The 26,649-nt window shown below is 34.9% G+C and overlaps 1 protein-coding gene and 2 long non-coding RNA genes across 6 annotated transcripts in view; all 3 read right to left on the bottom strand.

Annotated features, from left to right (window-relative positions):
- Positions 1-26,649, bottom strand: part of LOC311305915 (uncharacterized protein) — a 258,116-nt gene that overhangs the window by 138,367 nt on the left and 93,100 nt on the right. For 3 of the 4 annotated variants that reach the window (XM_084433946.1, XM_084433949.1, XM_084433950.1), the window contains exon 4: positions 7,069-7,098. In XM_084433946.1, the coding sequence (XP_084290072.1) occupies positions 7,069-7,098 (30 nt within the window). Of the gene's footprint in view, positions 1-6,019; positions 6,679-6,831; positions 6,869-7,068; positions 7,099-26,649 lie in introns of those variants that run through there. The other variant, XM_084433955.1, reaches the window with a different exon arrangement.
- LOC311305922 lies at positions 1,808-4,912 on the bottom strand. Its single transcript, XR_014630097.1, has 4 exons — positions 4,681-4,912; positions 3,903-3,982; positions 2,930-3,226; positions 1,808-2,473 (listed from the first exon to the last, which is right to left on the bottom strand). It is a non-coding gene; the product is annotated as an uncharacterized lncRNA (long non-coding RNA).
- On the bottom strand, positions 7,141-8,769 carry LOC311305920. Its single transcript, XR_014630095.1, has 3 exons — positions 8,559-8,769; positions 7,697-8,098; positions 7,141-7,479 (listed from the first exon to the last, which is right to left on the bottom strand). It is a non-coding gene; the product is annotated as an uncharacterized lncRNA (long non-coding RNA).

Genomic DNA, 26,649 nt, shown 5'->3' on the forward strand with positions numbered 1-26,649 from the left:
ACCAATCAGAAGGCCAAATCACTTATCCGGCCACATTATGATCAGACAGAAAAAATTCTTTGATAACTACGTTGCTGACTGAAAAGCCATATGATAAGATCAAATCAAGTGTGTGCCCTTGTTTATGAGTAGGACCAAGAACAGACTGTGTAAGATTAAAAGTATCACTAGTTTGTAGAAATTCTTTAACCATAGGTTTAGAAGGACAACAAACATGTATATTAAGATCACCCAATATCAAGATCCTATCTGCATTTGGCACAACAGAGGATAAATAAATAAAAAAATAGGAAAATTCACTTATAAAATCCTCATAAAATCCTTATTATACTTTGGGGGGTCTGTAAACTAATATAGCCTATAAAAATGAATTACAGCCATCTTTCTTATAGCTGTGCTTCAAAACTGGAAAACAATTCTGTGGCAGATAGACGGCATTTGAATTTATCTCTATAAATAGTAGCTAAGCCCCCACCACGACCAACTGACCGTGTCGTGTTAAAAAATGTATAGTCTTTAGGACAAACTTCAGTGAGTGGACCAAGTTCACCGGCATTTAGCCACGTCTCAGTCATAAACAAAAAGTCAAGCCCAAGGGGTAGAATAGGCTATATTCATTAATTGTGAATGTCTTGTTTGAGATCGATCTTATCTTACATTTAGTAACGCCATCTTCACATCAGTGCAATCTGTTTCCAGATATGTGGGTTGATGGTAGCATGCTTTAAGATTGTGTTGATGCTGCAACGACAAGGAATAATCCAATGAATGAAGGTTGCAGAGATTTGCTGCAAACGCGTAATCTAGACAACCTACTTGACGATAGTACTGATCGTGGTTGTTCCGGGTAGACGAAGTCGGGACAGTGCTTAAAAGAGTACAAAATCAGGCAATGGTCACAGACCCACAAGATCCGCGTGACCCGCGCCTTCGCGCAGCGAGGCACTGAGGTCCCTCCTTACGCGTACCAACACACCGCCCACGTGTTCCCCGTCTCCAATACCGTTTCTTCCTCTGGTGGTATTTGGTGATATTCTTCTTCTTCATTTGGTGTTTTATGGCGGTTGGCAAACCAACTTCCGGTGCATTCTGGTGGTATTTGCAGGCCGGTAATCGACATATTACATATATTTTGGTAATCGAAAGCAACCTTAGATCTATGACCCTCTTCCGCTGTCAGTTAATGAATTCTTTGATTTGTTCCCCACTAGGTGGCCCTTTCATCTGATCGTTTCAGTTGTTGTGGACTGATTGAATTTAACACACCTGATTTGAAGTGATCTCATGTGAACTCTGAATGCTCGACACCTGACAGTTTGCTTTTATCAGCTGTAGGATCATTTAGTTTTCTCTCTCAGAACAATAAACCTGTCACTCAAACAGAAGAGTATGGTAAAGGTTAAAGATAATGGGTTTGATTCTCAGAGAATGCATAAACTGATCAAATGTAAACCTTGATTATAAGGCGCTTTGGATAAAAGCATCTTCCAAATGCATAAATACACATCATTTATCATATTTCAAAAATTTAATCTCAAGGTTGATACTAAAATCATAAGTAATAATGATTATCATAGTATCATAATACTGAAACTAAAATCATTCTACCAGCAAATCTCTTCTAAAATCTATGAATATCTAAATATTTACTGGACAATCAGTACATTTTACTTAAATAAGGCATAAATTCAGATCATCTATGTGCAGCTACCCTTCACACACTTTACTAGTTTAACTGGTATACTGTAAATACTGTTCTGTGTTCCCATCACCGTGCTGATTAAAAAAGTTTCCAGATATTCATCTTTAGAGAGCATCACGTGTTTATTAATTCCAATTTTCTTTTTGTTTTAATAATAAAAAAGAAGCTGTACAAAGACTTCACACCATTAAAAAAAATTTGCAGATACAGAATATTAAAAGTAAAAATCATTTCCATACTTAAGGTATAATACCTCTTACCAAACTGACATTCGTTATATACATTCCTTGAAAGTCAGAAAAAAGAGCGACACCAAACACAGTTTGGGTTTTACTGCACCGCCTCAATGTTCACACAGGCTTGACTTCATAATAAATAACCATTAATATATTTCAGTAGTTTGAGGTTTAACAGATACTGTATGTACAGATATAGTTTACTGGAGTTCCTATAAAGCTTTTGTCTTTCATGATCTTCACATTTAAAGTCAAACAAAACTCAATGCTTTCATTCTTTTGAGTCAAATCTCATTTTCTGGAAAGTTGCTCTTGTCATCATCATATTTTTCGCCCAGAAGCATCTTCTTTTGCAATACACAAGGTTTTCTGTAGTTTCGTTTCGTTTTGTACATGATTGTCATTATGATGATGATGAGGATGATGAGGATGAAACAGCCCACAACTACAGCGATAACAAAATTATTAGATGGAGGATCCTCTTCTAATCCATGATTATCTCCTGTTCTTGATCCAGGATCTCTGTTATTTGGCTCTGAAAAGGTGCAATTAAAATGTTTAAAAGAATTGTTTAAAACATGAAGTCAACTTCAGCCTATCAAACATCAGACAGTCAGATTCTCCACACAAACTTCACAAAACATTTCTGCTGCTGAGAATCTGATCAAACTGATTTCTTGACAGACAGACCAGATCTAAACATCTCTAAAATCAAATATCTAGAGAGATTTCACAATTTGGAAACTATGATCATCAGTTTCCTTCTTAGACCTTAACATCTTAAATCATTTATTCACAGGCAATTTAAAATGATAAATATGCTGACAAACACTAAACAGCTGTTTTCTGTGTTCTGTGTAAAGTAATAAACTCCCAACAAACAAGCTGGGAACATGGGAATAACCAATCAACACATAAACTAACCTACAGAACAGAGCCAAAACATACTCTAAACATGAACAAACAAGCTCAAAACATGACAATTATATACCTGTAATGTCCACAGTGAATTCTGTTCTTTCATTTCCACAATTTGTTTGCACAAAGAATCTGAATGGTCCCGTCATTACTGTAGTTGGACTGAAACTGCATGTGAAGCTGTTTCTCTGTTCACAGGAGTCCTGAGGAAACTCTTCTCTATAGATTTCGGAGTCATTATATTTCTCAGGGTACTGAAACTTATACACTGTAATGCAGCATCCAGACTTCTTCAGAGAGACGCTGCAGGTGAAAGTTACTTCTTCACTCACAGTTCCAGTCACATCCTCACAGCTTACACTGATGTGATCTGAAAAATAACAATGTATATCATATAATACAGCAACTGATCACAACACATCCAGACCTGTTGTGTCTCTGTCCAAATTATACAGTGACTATTTTATTAGAGAACCTATTCATAAATAAATCCAATGCATTATGTTTTTGTACATTATATCATCAATATAATTTGATCTTTAGCTATGGGAGACTCACACATTTTTTATCTATTATTTATTGCTTAGACACAATATAACAATATGTACTATTTATCTACAAAAAGCAGAATAATACAGTGGCCTCTGCATCCAAACTCATTGTAATTATATATTTTAATCATGTGCATCAGATAGAGTCAGTTGAGAAACACAAGTTCCTGTAGTCTTGACTGAAAATGTGTTTCTTATCTCTAAAAGTAAATTTGTACTGATATGTATGAACACATTATTTCATGTAAAAGAGTGTGAGTGTATAAACACATAAATTAGCATAAAAAATGCACTACTCCCTGACTATAATGGATTTCCCTCTATTGTGTAAATCTATAGGCCTATATAAGGTCAATCTATGATCAAATCTATCTATCTATCTATCTATCTATCTATATGTTAATATGATTTGATTATTTTGTCTTCATTATCTTAGATTAAGTCCCTCCTCAAAATTCTCACACACTCTTTCTAGGGGAAAGTTTATTCGCTTACCATCAGCTTGACAGACAGCAGTAAAAGTCCAGACCAGAATGAACAGTTGCACTGCATTTACAGCATTCATGCTTTTCATTCTGCAAGAAAAAAAATGATAGAAATTTGCATCAAGAGTGATACTTAAGGGCACACTATTTAAGATTTGTACCTTAATATAACAGCTTCGAAATCATTTCGATGGTAAACAAACTCATAGTAGGACGAACCATCCCAATAGCAAAGCGGGGGGGACGGGGACGCCGATGGCACCCCGCCAAATCTCGCGAGAATCACGACTTAGTGTGTATTACAAAACAACTTAGTGTTTCCTTCACTTTCACTCTATAACAGTTTCAGTTTTGTCCTCATTTACAATTATAACAAGCTTAAACGAGCAGCAATCCTCCACCAAGAGTCATCAGACGACACTCAACCAACAACAGAAATGATGCATATATTCACCTCAGAACAAACAAGACACAAGATGCAGATGAGAGAAGAAGAATTTCATGCTGTTTATGTACATTCAGGTGCTGCTTAAATAAAAAGCTAGTTTCATAATATATATACAGTATATATATATATATATATATATATATATATATATATATATATAGCCTATATATATATATATATATATATATATATTTTTTTTTTTTTTTTTTTTTTTTTTTTTGCGTAATGGTGCATAATTTCTATACACCCTTTACCTTATTTTAATTATTCTAGGTTTAATTATTAGGTAAAGTAAGTCAAATCTGTCCTAAATAATAAGCATTTGAATTTCCATACTTACAAGATTTAGATCACAGAAGACTTCTCCGTGGTTAGTTCAGCTCAATCTTTAAAACAGAGACGTATGGCAGGCGAGCTTCTTAATTTCAATTATATATATTTTTTTATTAAATACAGGTTAACTAGTTTACATAAAAGGTACTAATATATAAAACAAAAATAAAAGTAAATCAAAACCAAATCGTATACAAGCTTTAACTGTAGGAGATGCAATGGGCATCTATGAGCGTCTCCCTTCATCTTCTCCTTTCAGCCTTATATACTGTACACTTTCTGAATTGAGGTCATCATCTTTGGAAATCCCCTCCTAATTCATTAGTCTTTATCCAATCCGAAGTCTTGAACTGCCATCATTTCCGGAAATTCCTTTGGGACCTGTCTATATAAAGCCTTTCGCCTCATTCTGTGCCTCGTCTGCAACACCGCCGGTAATGCTTGCATTTTTCTTCTTTCTTTAGCAAAGCTCTTTCTAATACATGTTTTGTTCCTCACTATGATTTTTATTAAATGCTTAAAACATTAAGTGTGGTTTGTTTTTCTTTATAAACCACTTTCTCAGTAAACCATTTTACAAAAACAATTGCAGTGTTTTTCTTTATAACCATTTTCTTAATAAATCACTTTACAACAACAACTTCTGGTGTTTTGCTTTATAAAAACACTTTCATTATAAGGTTACAATTATGGTTGACTACAATACATAAGTGTTTCAAACCAGGGGCGTAGCACCAAATGTTGGGCCCAGGTCACCACTGTAAACCCAGTAAGTTAACTCAACTCAAACTGATTGAGGAAACTAATTACTTTAAACCATTTAAGTTTAAAACAAATACATATGAGTATTGTGAACATATATATTGAGTCATATTCACTCATAATTTAGTGTTGGTTTAGTCAGTTTTGAGTATATGTAACTTGAATATTTTAAGTTCATTCCATTAATTTAAACTAACTGGTTTGAGTTCATTTAATAAATCGAATCAAGTCTAGACAACTATACAGCTACTCAAATGGTTTTAGGAAACCATTGTGAGCTTTGAGCTGTGGGGGATGGGCAGATTGAACTAAATTTGCTGGGATTTCCGGTGCGTGAGGGAGAACGCTGTGAAGAGACCTACATGTAGGCTAAATGAAGCTGAAAACTTTAAATGTATTTATTCATGTGTTTATTTCATGAGCTTTGAACACTATAAAAGTATAGGCCTTACACAAAAGTAATTTCTTAATATTTAAAAGAAATTAGACACCACCCCCCCCCCCCCCCCCCCCCCCCCCCTCCCCCCTCCCTTAATATCACATTTTTTATTAAGTTAAACTAACTTTTTTTATATATATATATATATATATATATAAGTTAAATGTACTCATTCCATTTAGTGACTTTCAGTGTTAGGTTTTACAGAACCAAGGGGTGGGCTCATTACAACACCACAAGATATATCAATATATCATTAAACACCATTTACATCATTAGAAAATTGCATGTGTAGAATAATAACAGTAAAAAATAAATTTCCATACGAACCAAATACAAAATTAACATTCATTATATACATTCTTTGAATGTCAGAATAATTAAAAAAAGAGCAAAAAATTAATTAATTAAAGCCACACACACACACACACTGATCAAAGAGATCATTAATATAGCAATATTTCACAGAAATCAGAGTTATATAGTTCAGTAGCTTGAGGTTTAACAGATAGTAATGCATGTACAAATATAGGTTATGGAGTTCCTATAAAGTTTGTGTCTTTCATTAAAAGTCAGACAAAACTCAATGTTTTCGTACGGCTGAGTCAGTGACATTAGATCACATTTTCTGTATTGTTGTCCTGAAACATCCTCTTCTGTTTGTAGTTTTGTTTCATTTTGTAAATGACTGGCATAATGACGATGATAAAACAGCTTACAGCAGGAGCGATGACAGCAACTTTAAATCCACGATCTTCTGCTTTTTCATGTTTAGAAGTTTCTGATTGATCCAAGACAGGTTCTTCTGGAAAAGTACATTTAAAATGTTTCATGACATTGTTTAAAACCATTTATTCACAGGTGATTTAAAATGCTAAATATGAGACTAACGAGCAGTTTTCTGTGTTCATAATTAACCTGGAGCTCAATAATCAATATCTATAATAGAATGTAATATCAGGATCTTCAGTGTCAGGTCCAGGTTTACTGGTCTCTGTTAACAGATTTTAAACCACTGTTAGTAGATTGAAAATGAAAGTTTCAAACATTTATTGAATATTATCACAGGTCTTTTATTTCAAGACATTTATATGGAACTGTAATGCGGTCGATTAAAATAATTTCACACCTTGGAACATTCAACCAATCAGTATCAAGCATTCAACAGTCCCGTGGTATAATAAAATATATTACCTTTCTTTCCAGGATCTTCAGTGACAGTTTCTCAAACCGATTTTAAACCAGTTAGTATTGAAAATAAAAGTACAGTTGCAAACATTTATTGAATTTTAACAGCAGTATTATATACTGTACCTGCTATATCCACAGTGAATTCTGCTCTTTTATTTCCACAATTTGTTTGCAAAAAGAATCTGAATTTTCCCATTATTGCTGTAGTTGAACTGAAGCTGCATGTGAAGCTGTTTCTCTGTGAGCCTTTAGAAACATTTTGTTTACAGATATCTGATTCTTTATGGATCTCAGGATATTGAAACTTATAGAATATAATGTAGCATTCAGACTTATTCAGAAAGACTCTGCAGGTGAAAGTTACTTCTTTCCTCACAGTTCCAGTCACATCCTCACAGCTTACACTGATGTCACCTGAAAAATAACAGAGTATATCATGTAATACAGCAACTGAATAATAATAAAAAAGTGTCTGTAACTTTAATAAGAAAATCAGATTCACTTCCACTGAATATTGTGCATCTTTATTTTTTTGTGTATATATGAACCAAAACATTTTCCATTATTTTTGAATTTAGTCCCTTCTTAAAATTCTCACGCACTCTTTCTAGGGGAAAGTTTATTCTCTTACCATCAGCTTGACAGACAGCAGTAAAAGTCCAAACCAGAATGAACAGGTGCACTGCATTTACAACATTCATGCTTTTCATTCTGCAAGAAAAATAACGACAGAAAGTTGAAGTTGCTTAAACAACTACAACTAATAAGGAAGTGCTAGAGATTAAATAGTAGATTAAGACGATTTACTGAAAGTTGAAAAGCAGAAACGTCAGAATTTATCAGCAAAAGTTTGCTTGGATTAAACCAAGTCCATTAGGAATAGATCAACCAAAAACAACAAGTCTGCCATCATTTGAACATAGTGTATGGATTAATAAATATAAAGGATATTATTTTGCTGTTGAAGAGAGAGTTATTGCTCACCTCTGGTCTGTGTGTCTTCAGCGTGTGTGTTCATTCACTCTGACTCTCTCTACAGCGATCACCAGTGTATAAATACAGGCTAGTCACTTTCACATCATGCATCATATAGTTTAAAACATTTAAATAGACACATCAAGTAGTGAGAACGATCACGAGATATTCCTCACGGAGGAACAACAATTTAAAAATGCCTTCCAGGTGGGCTAAACAAAAAGGCTACCTGGTTCCTAATGCTTTAACTTTTGATAAGCCAACTACTTTATATGCATGGTATCACCAGAAAATGTAATCCAAATGAAGCCCACATGAAGGGGAACTTCACCAAAAACCTTCCTCCTACCTTATTCCCTTCCTGAGTTACTGATTGTCAAATAAGAAAGATAGACCTATGTATATATATTTATTATTATTATTATTATTATTATTATTAGCATTTTCTTAGTATGAGAATGTCCAAATATAATGAATTTATTTTCAACAAAAAAAAAATTCTATCAAACGATACATACCTTTTGGCTCTCCTTGCTGTAGTTTTGGAGATATGAGACTTTGCTGTTTTTGTGTGTCACTCAGAAAAACAACAACTAAAAAAAGTAGTTAATCCATTCCCTGATCAGCAGTGCTAATCACTTCTGTCTGTCTCGCTCATCTTAATCCATTCGGTTCTCCAGCACTGAGATCAAACTTGAGACCAGTTCAAGCATTAAACCCTGACAAACAGTGCGTGGTCGTTTGCAGCCCCTCTGCTGATATGAGGAGGCAATGGCACGCTCTCCACAGAATAACACAATAAGAGTCCTTTTTTTTTATTTCTGTCCATGTGAATACACTGCATAAGGAAAAACCGAATAACTTAGAAAAACATGACAGTTGTGTGTATACTTTGTGTGTATCACATAAACACCCTGAAAATGACCTCTAGAAACCCCTTTTAAAAAAGTTGACTATTTAAAAAAATGTTTTGATCTAACATGTGAAAGTCAAGTAAAGCATCACAACTGTCAGAAATCTGATTTAATTGACCTAGTGCTGTTTTAATAGCCTACTTAATAAAACAGTCGAGAACATCACGCGGGAATTTTGGTGCATTTCATTATAGTTTGTTATTTATTTATGTATTCTCTAGTCTCTAGTTATAAAGAGAGGCTGTACAAAGTCAAGTCAAGTCAAGTCAAGTATATTTGTATAGCGCTTTTCACAATACAGATTGTATCAAAGCAGCTTCACAGTATTAAATTAAAATAATACAACAAGTAAACACGCTCCTTACAGAACTTTTTACAAGCGGACCACATACTGTATGAAAGACCAGGAGCAAAGTGAAAGAATAAAAGAAACTTAAAAGAAAAGAAAAGTGGTTGTTCCTTCACTTTCAGTCTATAACAACATCAGTTTCATCTGATAATGATATTGGTCAAAGACAAATATCTAATCTCAGCCGGACACGCCCTCTGCTGGCAGGAGAATGCATTGCAACAGCTGGGTAACATGGGGCAAAATGATTTTATCCTGACAATTAATAGACAATAAAACACTTTTAATGAATGACTACGATATTTTCAATTTTGTCATTTCATCTGAATATTAACATTTGTGAGATTTAGTCAGCCGGAACAAAGTTAAGAATAATTTATCTAATTTTGTGTCTCAGGATAATGGTGATCTATGACACTGTTGTGTTGAATATCAAAGTTTTTTGTGTCTATTTGTTAATGAGTGATTTGTGGACACATTAGTGTTTTATTGGATTTGTGGAATAAAAGTTATAGTTTATATTTTGAAGTAAAAAGATAATAAGTGGCATGTTGTTACTTGTGTTATTATGTTTAGACTTAATACTTACTGTAATTAATGTTTTTTTTTTTACGTTTATTAGATGTACATTTCAGACATGTTTGCTTTTATTAAAACCTATCAGTTAATTGAGTGAAATCATTCAATTCGCTTTCAGAGTTTCCATTATGACATATCTTCAATTAAAATATGGGCAATTAAATATGTAAATATTCATTAGGATGTATATAAGTCATAGAATAATTTTACCTTTCAGATTAATCTCTGTTACTGGGATTCTCATTGGTTATAGTCTCATAGTCATTGGTTATTCAATTATTTAACTAAATGTCAAAATACAATTTTAAATACAATAGCTGATTTATTATTTTACATTAAACAATATATAAATATTAATAAGAACTATATCAAAAGTAAAGTATAAACTCTGTAAAAGTTTATCCAGTTGGGATCATCTTACCCCTAATTTAATATTTGTCATTTTGTGCTATAAAAGATTAGCAAATTTTTCTATTTATTTCCTATAAAAACACATTGGCTGACGCATCATCATCATCCAGCACATGATAAACTTATATTTAAATATATTACAGTTTACACGTAAATCCACATTGTTCTTAAGAGAGGCATCTTCCTAATACATTATATTCATACATGTATAACACTCGGCTTTCTGACTTTATATTCCTACATCACCAATTACCACAGACTAACTTGTAATTGTCACTAGTATAGTTTTCCCTTCACAGACATTAAAGTTCATCAAAGATTCTAAAAAGAGACTTTGGACAATATTGAGAGTATCATGAGACTTTAATCATTTAATAAATACAATTACAATGCTAACTTTTTAAAAAGAACATCAATGGCATATACAGTGTGGATATATGACACTCAAAACTGCTCAAATAAAAACAATATTTTACTCAAATTATTGAAGTCTTTGAAAACACAAAAGCAGAATTATTATCTGATGCAGATTATATCTCACCATGGCCAAATATTGGCTGATTAATTGGTCTGATCAATATATATTGATCTATCATTGTAAAATAAAACTGAATATTATCACTTGCATGATCTTTACATGACAAACGAAACAAAACTCTCTGCTTTCGTTTAGTTTCACTCTGAACATTTACTGTCATCATTGTTGGTTCTGCAGAAGCACCTCTTTCATATTTCATCTGGAATCCAGAAGGGTTGTTGCGTTTTGAACCTCTTTACGCAAAAGATTGCCATCACGATGACGAAGGAACAGCCTACAACAGCAGCAGTGACGATAAGAGCTGTAGATCCACGACCTGTTTAATATGATTTAGAATAAAATTTAGAAAATTCAGTAACAACACTGTTTACACTGTTACTGTTTGTAACATCACAGACTTCACAATATATTTCCGTTGCTGTTAGATTATGTACACATATCTAAATGTACTCTATACAGAAACATAAAACAACTATATAGCATCTTTCTGTGTTGTGTAAGGTAAACTTTATAAAATTCTATTTAGTTACCAAATGTTTTGACAATCAACCCCCCCTGTTTCAAGTTTCAAAAATGACTAACAAAGCATCACATATCATATCAGCATGAAAGCATTATAAAAATAGCATTCAAGTCATGTACTCCAAGTCTTTTGAAGTCAAAGCTTTATGTAGTGAAAAGTATGACATTTATGTTGTATATTCACTTCCCTGTAAAATCTGGTTTGACATAGCCAGGTTTTCTATTCAGTGGTTTAGTTGTACACAGAAGCAGAACAATGAGTCAATGGTTTTGACAGGTTTATAATTTTATAATGTTTTCAAAAATTCTAAAAGAAAATCTTCTTTCTCTTGTTTTCAGTCAATTTTAAAAGCTATAAGTGTTTACTTTCAAATCCCTAAGTACGGCTAAATGTGGATACTTTTTCACGTTCACTTTACTGGACTTTTAATTGCTTTTTTACACAACATAACACAGTTTCTCAGTACTTTTCTGCACTTACGCAAGACACATGCATTCAATTACAGGAGAAATTGGTTCATTTCCTTTAGCTAAAATGTGGTTTAATATAAAAGAATATAAAAGAAATGCACAGTGTACACACTGAAAACTTAATGGGGTTATGCAACCACTGTGCTTTTTACCTCCACAATTATTCTTTGATGGTTCGGATTACTGGCTGTAAGAAAAAATGAAGTGGACGTCTGGGCTTGAGAAGTCAATGTTCTTATTTAGACAGCTAAGTAAATATGTGCCTAAAATAATATTTTCCAGTAGATTACATTGACCCAGTGGAATCCACTGCAGGGACGTTTGGATGGAGTTGGAATTAAACCTAGACTTATTTAAAGACAGGGAAAAGTCTGCTGTGAAGAGGAGAGTCTGTTGCACTAATGTTAGGGGACTGGGAGTCATTAAGTTTTTGGTGCTGTTAATGAAACAATAAACATGTATATCATTGGCTATGTAATATTGTCATTTCATGCATTTTATAAAATCGAAAAGGCACTCAATGCCATGCTGTTTCGATTATGCATGCACTCCACTTTGTGTTGTGCCAAACAGCATCCATATTCACTGCATTCATGGCCTCTTGTAGCTTATACCTGCAGTTTCGTTTTTTTTTTTAGCTATGGGCGATTTTCCTTGAAAGAGAAACCGTGTTTATTTTTTGCACATAGAGACATGATAAGATGTCAAATGAAGATCACAGCCGATAAGAAAGACAGCAACACCTCCAGATGTGGGGTTTTTTTATTTAATTTTTTTTATGCGGCAACAAGATTTAGCAAATAGGTTTGAAATAGCTATGAAGGTAAATATCCTCAACTCAGTGGGTGGTTTTTACCATGCAATCACGAAAGGAAGCGACAGAAGTGAACACACACACCAAATAAATAGCAACTTTTATTGATAGTTTAGGAACCACTAAATATCGCAGAACAAATGATGCATTCCTTGGGTTGAGTGCACTGGACTGAAGCTGTAGTCAAACACGCATGGCTGGATAATTGAAGTTAGAAACAAAACGTGAGTGAAACTTGAGTGAAAGAATAGGCTATCGGTGCTTTCTTACAATACAAAGAATGTGAACAACTTCCTCTTACATGTTCAAACATGAAGATGAGATTTCAAGGAACATGCATTTCAGTGTTAGAGTATTTTAGGATTACATTTCAGAAACAAATTAAGCACTAACAGCTGAGGAAGTGCCTTATTTAAAGAAGAAACACATCACTCTTATTCTTCTTTTGGAAAGTGAGGCAAAACCTTCATTTTTAATTAAACTGTCAATAAAACGGAAGTAATCTGAATGAACACCTGCGAAAGGCTTGCGTCTGTGTCAAGATTTTATCGTTTACAGTTTACTGGCCATGTGCATTTAAAAGCTATCAAATCAGGCACGTGCACAGGTAGGGCTCAACCTGTGCAGAGCACATGCCCTTTTTGCCCTAACACTCCGAAGTGCCCTTTTTTGGGTGGTGTTTTTTTTTTTTTTTTTTTTTTTTTTTTAATCAATGCTATTGGTTACCATTTACGTCTGTCTGTCTGTTTTACAAATATTTAGCCAATGAAAGTTCTTAAAATGAACGTATTCGATCCTCAAGCTGTCAGTATGCTGATAACTCCGCCCCCTCTATATTCACTGAATCCTGAAGTTCCACAGCAGCCGCACAGTAGACAGCAGCTGAACGAAGTTTTGCGAAGGGTAAATAAATATCTTGTTGTTTGAATAAGTAGGCTACTACTAAACACTATGTCTATAAAGGCTAGTATTTTATTTATTTGATATATAAATCAATAACTCACTGAGACTCACTGAGACATGTGGGACGTCGCCTGAGACTGAGAGGTACGGCTAGCATTTGCCATCTAGTCATAGCCAATACATAGACACTTAAATAGCCTGTGCAGTGTGCATACAGTAGCATTTCATCTTTTATAAAATGCGATTTTGGCCAAATTTATTTTACAGCAGGAAAAACTGAGCGCCCATATAGGTACAACAAACTAGTTTGTAACCTCTTGATAAAAATGTAATGTGATACCGCCGGCGCCGTTTTAATGACGGACAAAAAATGCACATTTGCACACATTCGCTGGTCAAAAACTATATACTGATGATAAGTAATACAACAACATATAATTTGTTTTTACCATCGGAAAAATAACAGGTGCGCCCCCGCGCTGTTTTGTACTGGAACTTACACAAAGCTACGAGTGATCCTCGTCACCTAGGTAACATATTTATTTCTAAGAAATTTCTTCTTTGATTTATGATTGCTGATACACTTAATTTATTAACATTTAGACTAATCATGTTATGGTTAATTCAAGGCTGTTAATATGCACATATTATCTAGCTAATTTTTTAATCTATAGCCTATTCTATACTCTCCGCTCGTCCTCACATGGTTTTACTACAGTAATATTGTAGTAGTGACTTAAAAAAAAAAAAACATTACAGAAGATCACTGTGAAATCTTTATATATTTTATCATGCACAATGTAATTCATGATTTAATTCATTCCAAGGCTTCATTTATTTGATCCAAAATACAGCAAAAACAGTAATATTGTGAAATATTTTTACAATTTAAAATAACTGTTTTCTATTTGAATATATTTTAAAATGTAATTTATTTCTGATCAAAGCTGCATTTTCAGCATCATTACTCCAGTTCAGTACTCTTCAGTGTCACGTGATCTTTCAGAAATGCTTTTCACTGCAACTGTAGGCCTACTTTTCACACTATTTTTTATTTTATTTTTTTATTGCTGGCTTATTTTAGAGAAAGTGTAGTGAATAAGAGACCAACATCCCTGGCTCACAGAAGGTTGCTGTTAGGTTTAAAGAAGCCCTTAAAACATGTTTATCTATATTATCTATATTATTATTATTATGGTTGTTATTAATCGTGAATAAATCTAAAGCTTTTGAGACTATTATTTTGTGTTATTGAAAATGGGAGGTGGGGTGCCCTTTTTTTAGTTTCAGCACATGCCCCTCAAAAGGTCTGTGCACGGCCCTGTATCAAATTATCTCGAATGAATAACGCACATTATAGAGCAGCTCTGTGCATTTTACTTAGCGCACTAAAAACATGAACTTGAACACATGCGAGAATGTTTTCATTTGTGGTTACAGTATGCAAGTATCCAGGATGCAATAATATTTACAAATGCTCTAGGCTACTTAATGAAACCATTTTGCTTTCACCAGTGTTTTTTTTTTTTCATCTCCTGACCCAGACATGTTTACGCCTGTTCAGGGATCACAGACATTAACATGATTTATTATTTGTTCACCATTGTTGTTTGTCTTTTGAAGGGGACTTAACTACTGTAATTGCTCGATTCCAGACTTTAAATGGATGATGAATGATTTGTTTAACTGCATCTCGCTTAAGGGTCAATGGGTGACATGTCCGGTGAGTATGAACTGGGATGTTATCAGCTTCCAGGAATTGTGTACAGATGTAGCGGATTTCACCCAGCACCACAAAAGAACCACCGACACCAGGCTCTTCGGGGGATCACTGCAGTTTATTAAAGACAGGACAGGGATTAATACACTCAACACACTCTCAGTTCGGTGGTCTCTGTCTCGCTCAAATCCAAAGCTGTTCTGAGCATTTACTAATAAAGCATTAACAAAACACTCTTTTTGTTTGTTTTATTTCATAACATACATCACAAATTACATATAACACATCTCAGACACATATTCAAATCAAGACAATATATATATATATATATATATATATATATATATATATATATATATATATATATATATATATATATATATATATATATGCATATAATAAAATGTTCAATGTATATATTTGATACTTTGAAAATACATTTAAATATGTTTCAATCTAACATTACAAAGACATTTATATATATATATATATTTTTTTTTTATTAATTTATTTGACAGGGACAGTGTACATTAATTAGCATTTCTGCAAATGCACCAGAATTAGCCAAAAGGCTATTTTTCATCCGTTGTCCCTGGACAGATCTTAAAATTGTCTACCTAAAAAAACACAATAAAAAGATTACAGTGAACAATACAAATATAAAAAGCAGTAAAATAAATATAACTCCTCACATCCTGTTGATAAATACAAGTTTACCAACATACAGACATTATGTTAATAGATAATGTGTATAATATTAATTTTTTTTATTTTCTTTTAACACCACAGAGACACAAGTGGCAACAGGTTGGGTTGAGTGAAGATACATATTCTTATTAGTGCTGACATGTCTGATGTGTTATGAGCCAGTTTTTTAGATGTTTTTTAAACAGAGTGTGTGTGGTAAGTTCCCTGATGTTCTGAGGGAGAGAGTTCGACTCCTGCGCTGCTACGACTGAAAAGGCACTCTGACTAAAAGCACTTTTCCGTAGAGGAACAACACAGTCTCCTCGGGCCGACCCTCGTGTTACTCTCTGTGTGGTGTTTCTGATGTTTACAAACTGACTGAGTGGAGGAGAAGACAGACCATGGATGATTTTGTAAAACAGACAGAGGTTTGAATACTTAATGACATTTTCCCAACTTAAGAACTTATGCTTTTGTAAAATGGCACAGTGATGATACCTAAATGTTTTTTTATCCACAATTTTGATTGTCTGTTTATAAAGTGACTCTAAGGGTTTTAGTGTAGTTTTATTTGCCTGTGACCAGGTTGTAAGACAGTAAGTGATATGAGACAGTACCATACTGTACATGAACATTTTAGCTGCCTGAAGTGACAAGTTTGATCTTATGAACCGGAAATTTGCGATATTAAATTTGACTCTGTTGCAGACCTTTTTTTATCTGTGATTTAAAAGTTAGTTTAGAGTCTATTATGATGCCTAAGTATTTGAATTCTGACACAACTTTTATTTTTCCCCCTGTCACATAAATATCTGCCTGATTATTTGCAATGTTTGATTTAGAAAAGAACATTTATTTACATTAAGTTTTAAGCAGGATTGATTTAGCCATTCAGAGACATGGGCCATAGACTGAGTACGTTTTTCAGCAACTTGTTTTGTGTTTTTACCATGGGTATAAATGACTGTGTCGTCTGCGTACATCTGAATATGGACGTCTGGACAAACAGAAGGGAGGTCGTTTATATAAAGTGAGAATAGCAGTGGCCCCAAAATAGAGCCTTGAGGAACCCCCGTGGACATTGCGAGGGGCGGTGAGTGGTAATCACTGGTCCTGACTGACTGTGAGCGATTCGATAGATATGACTCTATCCATTTTATTGCATCTGCGGAGAAATTAAATTTACTTAGATTGATTAATAATATTTGATGGTTTACAGTGTCAAAAGCTTTTTTTAAATCGAGAAACACAGCTCCAACCACGCCACCTTTATCCAGTAAATGTTTAATATTTTCTATGAAAAAACAATTTGCAGTTTCCGTGGAGTGTTGAGTTCTGAAACCAAATTGCATTGAATGAAGGGAAAATGTAGTGGTATTCAAATGTGTTATTATTTGTTGGGAAATTAGTTTCTCTGCGACTTTTGACACTGTAGGTATGATGCTGATTGGTCTGTAATTGTCCACTGACAATGGATCTCCATTTTTGAGAATTGGAACAACAGCAGCTGACTTCCACACACTTGGAAATACTGCCTCAATAAAGGAGAGATTGACAATTTTACTGGTGTTAACAATGTAGAACTGAGTTCTTTCAGCATGCACACATCTATGCCAAATATGTCTCTAGTTCTGGAAGCTTTTAGTGTTTTTATTGTCTGTAAGACTTCAGATTCTGTGACTGTGCCTAGGTTGAAAATTGGCTCCGAGTTATTTATCGGACAAATATTTAGATTGTTAGATGGTAAGCTTTGGGCAATAGTGGAGACAGATTCAATAAAAAAATTATTGAAGACATCTGCAACTTTGTTTGTATTATTTGTAATTTGTCCATTTATCTTAATTTCTAAAAATTGTTTCCTTTTAGTGTCTTGTCCTACAAGTTTTTTAAGTTGGTTCCAAATTGTTTTAGAATCCCCTTTTGCATTTTCTATTATAGTCAAAAAAAAATCTGCTTTGGCCTTGCGTATAGCTTTAAAGGAGTCATAATGTAGAAATTTCCCTTTTCCACGAGAATCAATGTATGTTATGATTGCATAATGATTATACACTGGCCGGGAAGCCGATATTTAAAAGTGAAGCGTTTGTTTACCTCGGGGTTTGTAAAATAGGCCACGTGCACGCGCACGAAAAAACGAGATTTTGATTTCTTCTTGACGTCAAGACGGGGGAGGATATACCAAATATGGACACCGCAAACCTATGCCGCGGGAAGCCCGCCCCTCTCCCCCTCTCCCCCTCAGATTCAGTTTAGTTGACTCGAGAAAGATGGAGAAATCGAGTGCACACCTGAGATGCTCTGTGGGTGACTGCCACAAACAACATGCAAATGTGTTTTATCTACCAAAAACGGACGAAACTATCAGGGAACAGTGGATGAAATTCATTTTTAATGACGCTGTCCCAACAACTCTTTCAAGTGGCGTATCGTTAGGTGTGTGTGCGTAACATTTTACACCGGAATCTTTTACAAATTTGGGGCAGTATCAGGCGAACTTGGCCTCGAAGCTCCGTTTGGGAAAAGGTGCCATCCCCACCATCAGGGACTTGCCAGAAATTAAAAAGGTAAGACTGTGTTTTTATTGCTCTACTGTGGTTAACAAATAGCAGCTAACTGCTAATGCGGCTATTGTATGTAACGTTACCTTCGAGGTAAACACGGGGAATGGACTCTACGAATGCTAGCCACATCTTTCGACTTTGTTTTACACTAGCAGCTAGAGTAGTGACGGTACAGGAGTCCATGCTCAGTGGCTAAAACTGTTTAAATGCAAGTATGAAAACAATATACCACTAAACATTATTAGCCAAACTCATGCAAAACATGCAGTTTGAAAATAGCTTTCAGTTAGTGGGGCTTCTGTAAGAATGTATCTGGCAATGGTGTATTTTTTCTTTGGTTGTGATTACAATTTCACTAACAATAAGTACCGTCACATTTATTGAGCTATTGCAGTATTTTGTCTATGTTTTTGTACCGCTTGGAAGTAGTAAAATACATTCCTGCAACCAATCAACGCGCCCCTCATTTGCATTATTATAATGACCGTCCACGACAGCCAAAACATCGCATCAGATCTCGCGAGACAATAATGCCTTTAGAAATAAGGGTCTGAGGGGCTCTGTGTTGATTTTTTTTCCACTTTTCTTTTTTAGAAGTGCCTAAAATACTATAATAGAGCATTTGGGTATCCAAGGTAACACAACATTATGACTCCTTTAATAGTCTTATTCCTCAATGTTGTAAATAGATTTTTAGCACTAGCTGACTTAGCTTTAATTGCATTTTTTAGCGCACGATCCCTCTCTTTCATTAGTTTGAGTATGTCCGACTCCGAGTTCATCCAGGGAAGTATGTTTTTATTGTGTTTGTGTTTAACTTTACAGCTAAAATCTTTAATTGTTCTCTCAATTGTCGCCATAAAAGATTCAGAGTCCATTTCACAATTTGTTCCCAACAATATGTGATCCCAGTCAATCTGCTGGACAGCACTATTAAATCCTTCCTGGCGGTTTTTTGGGATTCCAACAAACTCACGCTCTCTGACAGAATAATCAAATCTCTTTTTTGAGAGCTTTCTGGCCACAAGGATCAAATTGTGATCAGAAAGACCAGCTAACATATTGTATGATTTAGATATTCTCTCAGGTCGGTTGGTAAATGCCAAATCAATCTGGGTGCTGCTTGATGTGGTGATTCTTGTGGGCCCTTTGATCATTTGGACTAGATCAAATTTGTCAGTTATTCTGTTGTGGAAAAATTCATCTTTTCTTTGTATTTTATTTTCAACGATTTAACAAACGAATGCCATGCGTTCTTTGGCTGTATTTTGAGTTTCTTTTATGATATTGATACAGCTGCAGGGTGTGTGTGTGTGAGATTTCAGAGGTAAGGAGATTCCCGTGCTGGGGAGGGGTCAAGGGGGGTCCCTTTTGTTCCTTGTGCTGTGAAGGGTTCAAGGGGGGGTCCCTTTTGTTATTTTGTTTAGTGGGGGCTGTAGGAGATAGCTTTTGAATAGAACACTATAAAGTAGCTGGTCAACCTCTGCTCTGAGTCTCACTCCGCCTGCAGCTGGACTGTGGATGGACTGGGAACATTCTTGCAAGAATAAATATCTTTTAAGGACAATTTGAATCCTGATGTCTCTTATGCCTGATGCTATTTTGTTAGTTACTTGTTTTTGCCTCAACAAGTTGGTGTCAGAAGTGCGAACCATGAGGTTTCTTCTGGCCCTGAGAAAGCGTATTGACGGACTGATCACCCTAAAGCACAAAAGGCTTTAGTCTTACCTCGCCGAATTGAGAGAGAAGAGCCAAAACTGCTATCAGGGCCAGGAGGAACCCACTGGATTCAGAAAGAACTCGGAGGCAGTAAAAGCATCTAGGGTAAGAGACAGTTAAATTATTTTGATAATTGTGAGTGAACGTGAACCATATTGGCTGAGTTTTGCTTTTTGGTACGAGGCGAGAGGTGAGTCAGTTAATCACAAATTTTATGGGGAGAAATTCAGGGCCGGCCCTGACCAATTTGCTGCCCTAGGCAAGATTTTACCTGGCGCCCCATGCATCACAGCCCATTTCACCCTGTCATTGTGTTCATGATTTAGCATATATATATATATATATATATATATATACACACACACACACACACACTACAGCAGAACTGTTTCCAACACTCATAATAAATCATCATATTAGAATGATTTCTAAAGGATCATGTGATAGACCTGATGTCACATGTGACACTGAAGAATGGAGTAATGATGCTGAAAATTCAGCTTTGCATTACAGAAATAAATGATAATTTAAAGTATAATAAATTGAAAACAAATTATTTTAAATTGTAATAATATATCACAATATTACATTTTTTTCAGTATTTGATCAAATAAATGCAGGCTTGATGAGCAGAAGCAACTTCTTTCAAAAACATTAAAAATAGTAATGTGTCCAAACTTTTGGCCTGTACTGTATCCCCCAAAAACTGCACAACTGTAGAGTAAAACATTAATAAAAAAGTGATAATAAAAAATGCGTCTTAAAACTGACATGATTGTACAAAATCACAGTCTGGGGCCTCTGGAGAACTCAGAACAACTGCTAACATTAAGTTTAAGGTAAAAATAACTGCCATGAAATTATCTTACTCCTATGCAATAAATTGTTCATTCACTACATCACTTTACCTCTGTCTTTATCCTCTTCTCTTCTTTTTGGCACTGTATCTATCGCAGACTATGCTCATTTATAATGTGTCATGTAAATTCGGCCTTCCGTCACAATCAGGAAACTTTCACCGTGTCTAGAACTGGCGCGAGCTGTCAGGCCCGTTTCTACGAGCTGTGTGTTAACAAAAGCAGTGCTGTCTACATTGGATGCGGCGTCGGGCACGCTACACAACAAATTACCAACAACTGATCGCGCGCGCGCTCTGTTTCTGACGCACTTCAAGCACTCGATGGGCGGGGGAAGATTGAAGAGCCGGACTTTTTTTTTTTTTTTTGCTTTATTTGGTAGTATTTCGAATTAATGGTTTTAAAATAGTAGCCTATTATAAAAAAAAAAAAAAAAAAATGTAAAAAAAAAATAAATAAATTTCACTCGTTCACTCATTCTGGCGCCCCTATGGATGAGTGGCGCCCTTAGCATTTGCCTATACTGCCTATGCCGCGGGCCGGCCCTGGAGAAATTGATCTGACAAAGCAGACCAGTTTCTGCCTCACTTAGCTCGTTAGTGGACAGGGGATCCACTGGTGATTCAGAGAAATCACAGCTGCTGAGATGATTACGTTCTACTCGAAATTTATGTAAACCTTAGAGAAAGTTTCAAACAGGATTAAGAAGTTTCTGGGTGATTGTGCTCTACTCGAAGTTTTACCACATTGAATTGAGTCAAGCGAATAAGCGCACGTGGGGGAACTTTGAGTGGAACGTAATTACAAGACCAGGTTGAATTAATCAAGTAAAAAGAATTGAGCGAGCGAATAAGCGCACGTGAGAAAACTTTGAGTGGAACGTAAACAAGCAGAGGTCCGTCCGATCTCGGAGTAAAAGATCGGGTCTGTCGAAGACATTTGACAGATTCTGTAAGACACGTGTCGAATTGTGAAATCCAGAAAAGAGGAAATCAGCCAATATGGGGTCATCTCAAAGCAAGCTTGAACAAAATTTTATAGGCTACACCAGTTTTTCTGTAAAATGGGAAAAATTACAGCCAGAAATGCATGCAAGAAATTGGGAAACGGAAAATTGTTAAACAAAGGGTTGTTGTAGTTTTGTTCATGAGTGTAAAACTGTGAACAGACAGTAGTTTGTTGAACTGAAGAAGATAGAAGAAAACGAAAATAAATGCAGAAAGGATTAGCATTTAGGGAAAGATAGAATGTTTTTCCTGATGGAAATTACAAACAGTGAATTGTTGGATTGTAGATAGAACAGAACAGATACAGAAGGAACTGGCATGTAGGGAACGATAGAGTTCATGGAACTATTTATGAACGCCTGATTAAGTCAAATTAAGTTGAAATGGTACGAAAAGTGAGTTTTAGATGGAAATGGGGCGTTGAGTATGATTAACAGGGATTGGCATGATATAAGGATAAGGAATGTTTCATTAAGTAAAACGATTGTCTCTTGAACCTAAAGGGTCCAGCTATGCTGGGAGTACAGCAACAGCGCTTGCTTGTTCAAACCAGCTTCTGGATGTTAAATGTATATTTGTTTTGTAATCAGTGTTGTTGATGATAATATCAAACTAGAAAATGTCCAAAGATTGGATATTTTGTTGATATTAAGCCATTTAAGGAAATATATTGTTTTATAAAGGAAATTATGGGTTGGAGATAATTTCCCTAGACACGTGTGACCAAAGTTAATCAGAAACTTTGTGAAACCCGTTTAGAATATTTAGATTTTCCGTGTCGCTTATGAAAATTAATGTTCTGCCAATAATAATGATGTGAATGTGCTTTATTGTATTAATGTTATGAAAACAAGGGTATTTAAGAATAGATTGCCATATTTTTGTAACAAGAGTTGAAGGTGCAAGCATCTAGGATAGCTGTGTGTAATTTAGAGACCGAGAACAAGATTTAGGGAATCTTGTGGTTTCTGTGAAACAGTAGAGATAAGTGGGACTGAATAATTATAATACAATTTTGTGATTTAAGTTGAATCTGCAAACTAACCATTTGATAGAAGAATAAGCTTTTAAAAACCAGTGTTGATGAAATTAATGACACGTTAAAGTTTTAATACTGTATGAAGAGTAACTGAACAGTCCTGATAAATAGTGAGATAAAAGAGAGCAAATGCTGTAAGCAGTTCTGCTCACGCTCTGAAGAGATTTGCAGATGATGTTTAGTAAAAGTTTGATTGTAATTAGAAAGATAAACAATAACTTAACTGGCTCCAAAGAAAGAAAGTGCCAAAATGACACAAATTTAAAGAAAAGTCTGTGTTAATATGGGTTAGAAAGTAGATCAATGTTAATATGATGAAGATTATAATTTGGCTATTGTAATTGAATTTGGACTGTAAAAGAAAAGACAGAGAACTGCTTATCAATGGCTCTGTTTGCATTTCCTGAATACAACACAATGTTTCAGAAGTGCAAAATAGGGTGAAGCTGTTAGAAAGATAAAAGGCAGAATAACAGAGAGTGTTTTATTGCAGTCAGCTGGGTCATTCAGTGACTGTATGCGCACTGTATGACTGTAAAAGTAAATGAGGGAGAAATAAAGTTGATAGATAAACTTTTGAAAGTTGTTAAGAAGATTGAAAGATATTAAGTGTAAGGAATTCCTTTTGAAAGGAAAAGAACTATAAAAAGTACCGGTGGACGTAAAATTACAGATGAGCTAAATGAGTTGCAAAATATTTTAAAAGTACCGATCACTAAAAGGATGATTGTGTTTTGAATGAAACGCTTTGATAAGGTTTTAGATGATATAGAGAGACAAATCTAACGAATGATTTATAGTGATAATCATAAAATGTATGACAAGCAGAGAGCGCAGCCTCAAAAGTTAGTATGAACCATAGAAGCAGATTGATAAACTCCAAGAGAAAACATTGAAGTCGGGCATTAAATTATGGTAATTGAAAATAAAATTGAAATGAAATTTGAAACGTTATTAAGAACTAGAATAATTATTATTCCTTTAAGATAAAATAAACAGAAGCAGTGTTACAGGATTAACAGTTGCTAAATGTAAAATGTGTAAAAGGCATTTGATTAAATAAAGGCTTGTTAATGTTGATTTTAAAAGATAAGAATGTGATTTGGCCAAAACAGGTTTGCTTATCTAAATCTGGCATGTGCTGTGACTGAAACTGCCACAGTTTCAGTGCAACAGAGACTCATTCTGAGTGGATATTTGTAATGTCTAAATTACAATACATGTAATTTATGGAAAAGATGCCTTAAGATGAGCTACAGTTGAAAAAGATGGTAGATAAAGTCTGAAGTTAAAAGTTTATGAGAATGCAGTGTACCAGTCCTGATGCCTCAAGAGTCTCTCTCTCTCATTCAATGTCAGCTGAAAGCTGTTTTCTGAGGCTGTGTAAAGCACAGTGTTTCAGTTGAACAGATTCATAGATGCGGAAAAGCTAAAACAAATCATGCTACAGGCAGTTCAGATTTGACAAATTTAGAGGACAATTTGTAAATGTTTTAGAAGTAAACCTGAATGACTTTAGAAGTCTTTACAATAACACTGTTTAGGACTTGCTTATTTTAGGTCCAGAGACTTTTAGCTCTCATTTTAGCTTCCACCATAAAACAGGGTCGATGGCTCCGGCTACAGAAGTAACAGTACACTGAATGTACGATTGTGATCTAAATTCACTGACTATAATCTAAGCAGGTTGCTACCTTTAAGATGATTAATGAATTTAAGTGATTAAATACTGTTGTTATTAACCTGTCTCCCTGTGAACACTATTAGGTCCGAATGGCTCTGATGACTCTTGAATGCGCCTTTTCCTAAGCTCCAGAAAACAACAGATTATGTTGAAGAAAACGGTCACAGATTCTGTGATGGGAAAAAGCGGTTACCAGTGTGTACGAGTGATTACTTCAACGACGGGTACGATCTTTTAGGCCAAAAGGACAACCTAAGACAGAGGGGTCACGCAAAAACACTGGGCATTTCCTGATGGAGGTGTTTTTTTTTTTTATGTGAGAAAGGTATTAGAGTTGAGCGGTGACTGTGAGGCCAGCAGCATCAGCAAACCATTGAGAGGCGAGATGAGCTGTAAGAAGTTACGGCCGTCTGACCCAGAAAATGTGAGTTCCTCTATATACCACTCACCAGAAACCGCGTTGATTGAATGGCTTGTTTTTCTGACAAGTGTCTGCAACTATGCCAGGGGACAACACCCTGAAGAAAAGACAATTATAGGTTAAGAGCTGATCTGAATGGGCATTCAGGAGCCAGCAGAGACCATTGAACTAGTGGTTATCTGTTGTGGAGACAGTTTAAAAAAAAAAAAAAAAAAAAAAAAAAAGTTGTAATGTTAGTTGCCTGATGAGCAAGGAAAACACAGAGATTTGTGTCGATGCTGAACTAATGTGTCAGTTCTGACTCCTGTAGATCATTTAGACATGACAAAGGACCACTATAAGACATGGTGGTGGCTAAAGATGACTCAAGAGAATTTTCTGGAAAACAAAGGTTAGGTAAATTGAGTATTTAAACTAAAGATAACCTTAGAAAAGATCATAGAACGATTGAATATGACTATGATTATTTTAGTTACAGTCCTAGGAGGCTGTTGAAAAGATTATTTGCTTATAGTGAGAGAGAAAGAGACTGCTTGGGATGGTACTCTGTCTGTCTTTCTGTTATCAGTCAGCCAAAGAAAGCTGGAGCAAAATAAGATAATGAACCAAAACAATCCAGCTGACTTTTCTAAAATCAAATGAATAATGAACAGACATGCTTTGAAACTGGTTAAGAGGCCATAAAAACATTAGATAAAAGATACAGGAAAATGTAAGGTTAAAATGTCATTTAAAATTTAAATCTTTTTAGAGAAAAGATATGAATAAGAAATATGAGCAGTTCATAGTCAGGGATGAGTGTGAGTGTTAATTCATGTTTTGTACAGTATGTGTTAGTTTAGGACAACTGTTCTGTCTGAATAGTGTGTATAAATTTGTCATTAACCTCTGGAAAGAGTGTTTTAGCATTATAGATGGGTTAAGGCGAATGACAAATTTGAAAGTAAGCTGAGGATTGTGAGTCAATCTGATGAGAAGGCAACACAGAACAGGATGAGCTTTAAGTTGATTGATCATCGAGCTCTGTCTGTTAATTATTATTTTGGTCATTCATGATGTGCAGTAGATTTGAATTACTTTCTGGACAGGTTTAAGTATTGATAAATTAGAATTGTGAAGTCGTAGATAGCCGTCAGTCATGTTTTGAGAAAAAGTTATAAATTTGACAGCAACAAACACGTACAGTAGGCTAAGTAAATATCAGATTATCCAGAGAGCCCTTAACAGTTATGTATTGTAAAAAGGGGAAGATTGTTATTCGACTGACGTTGACAAAGTGTACACGACCTGACCTGACCAATTGATGACCTGGAGAATGTTCGTAGATGACAGTTGATTAAGAGACCAAACAATAGGCTTGAAAAGCAAGAAACGCTGTGAGACTAGGGGCCGTTGCCTTAAAAAAAAAAAAAA

Source organism: Rutilus rutilus, assembly GCF_951802725.1.
Source record: "Rutilus rutilus genome assembly, chromosome: 16".
Classification (NCBI taxonomy): domain Eukaryota; kingdom Metazoa; phylum Chordata; class Actinopteri; order Cypriniformes; family Leuciscidae; genus Rutilus; species Rutilus rutilus.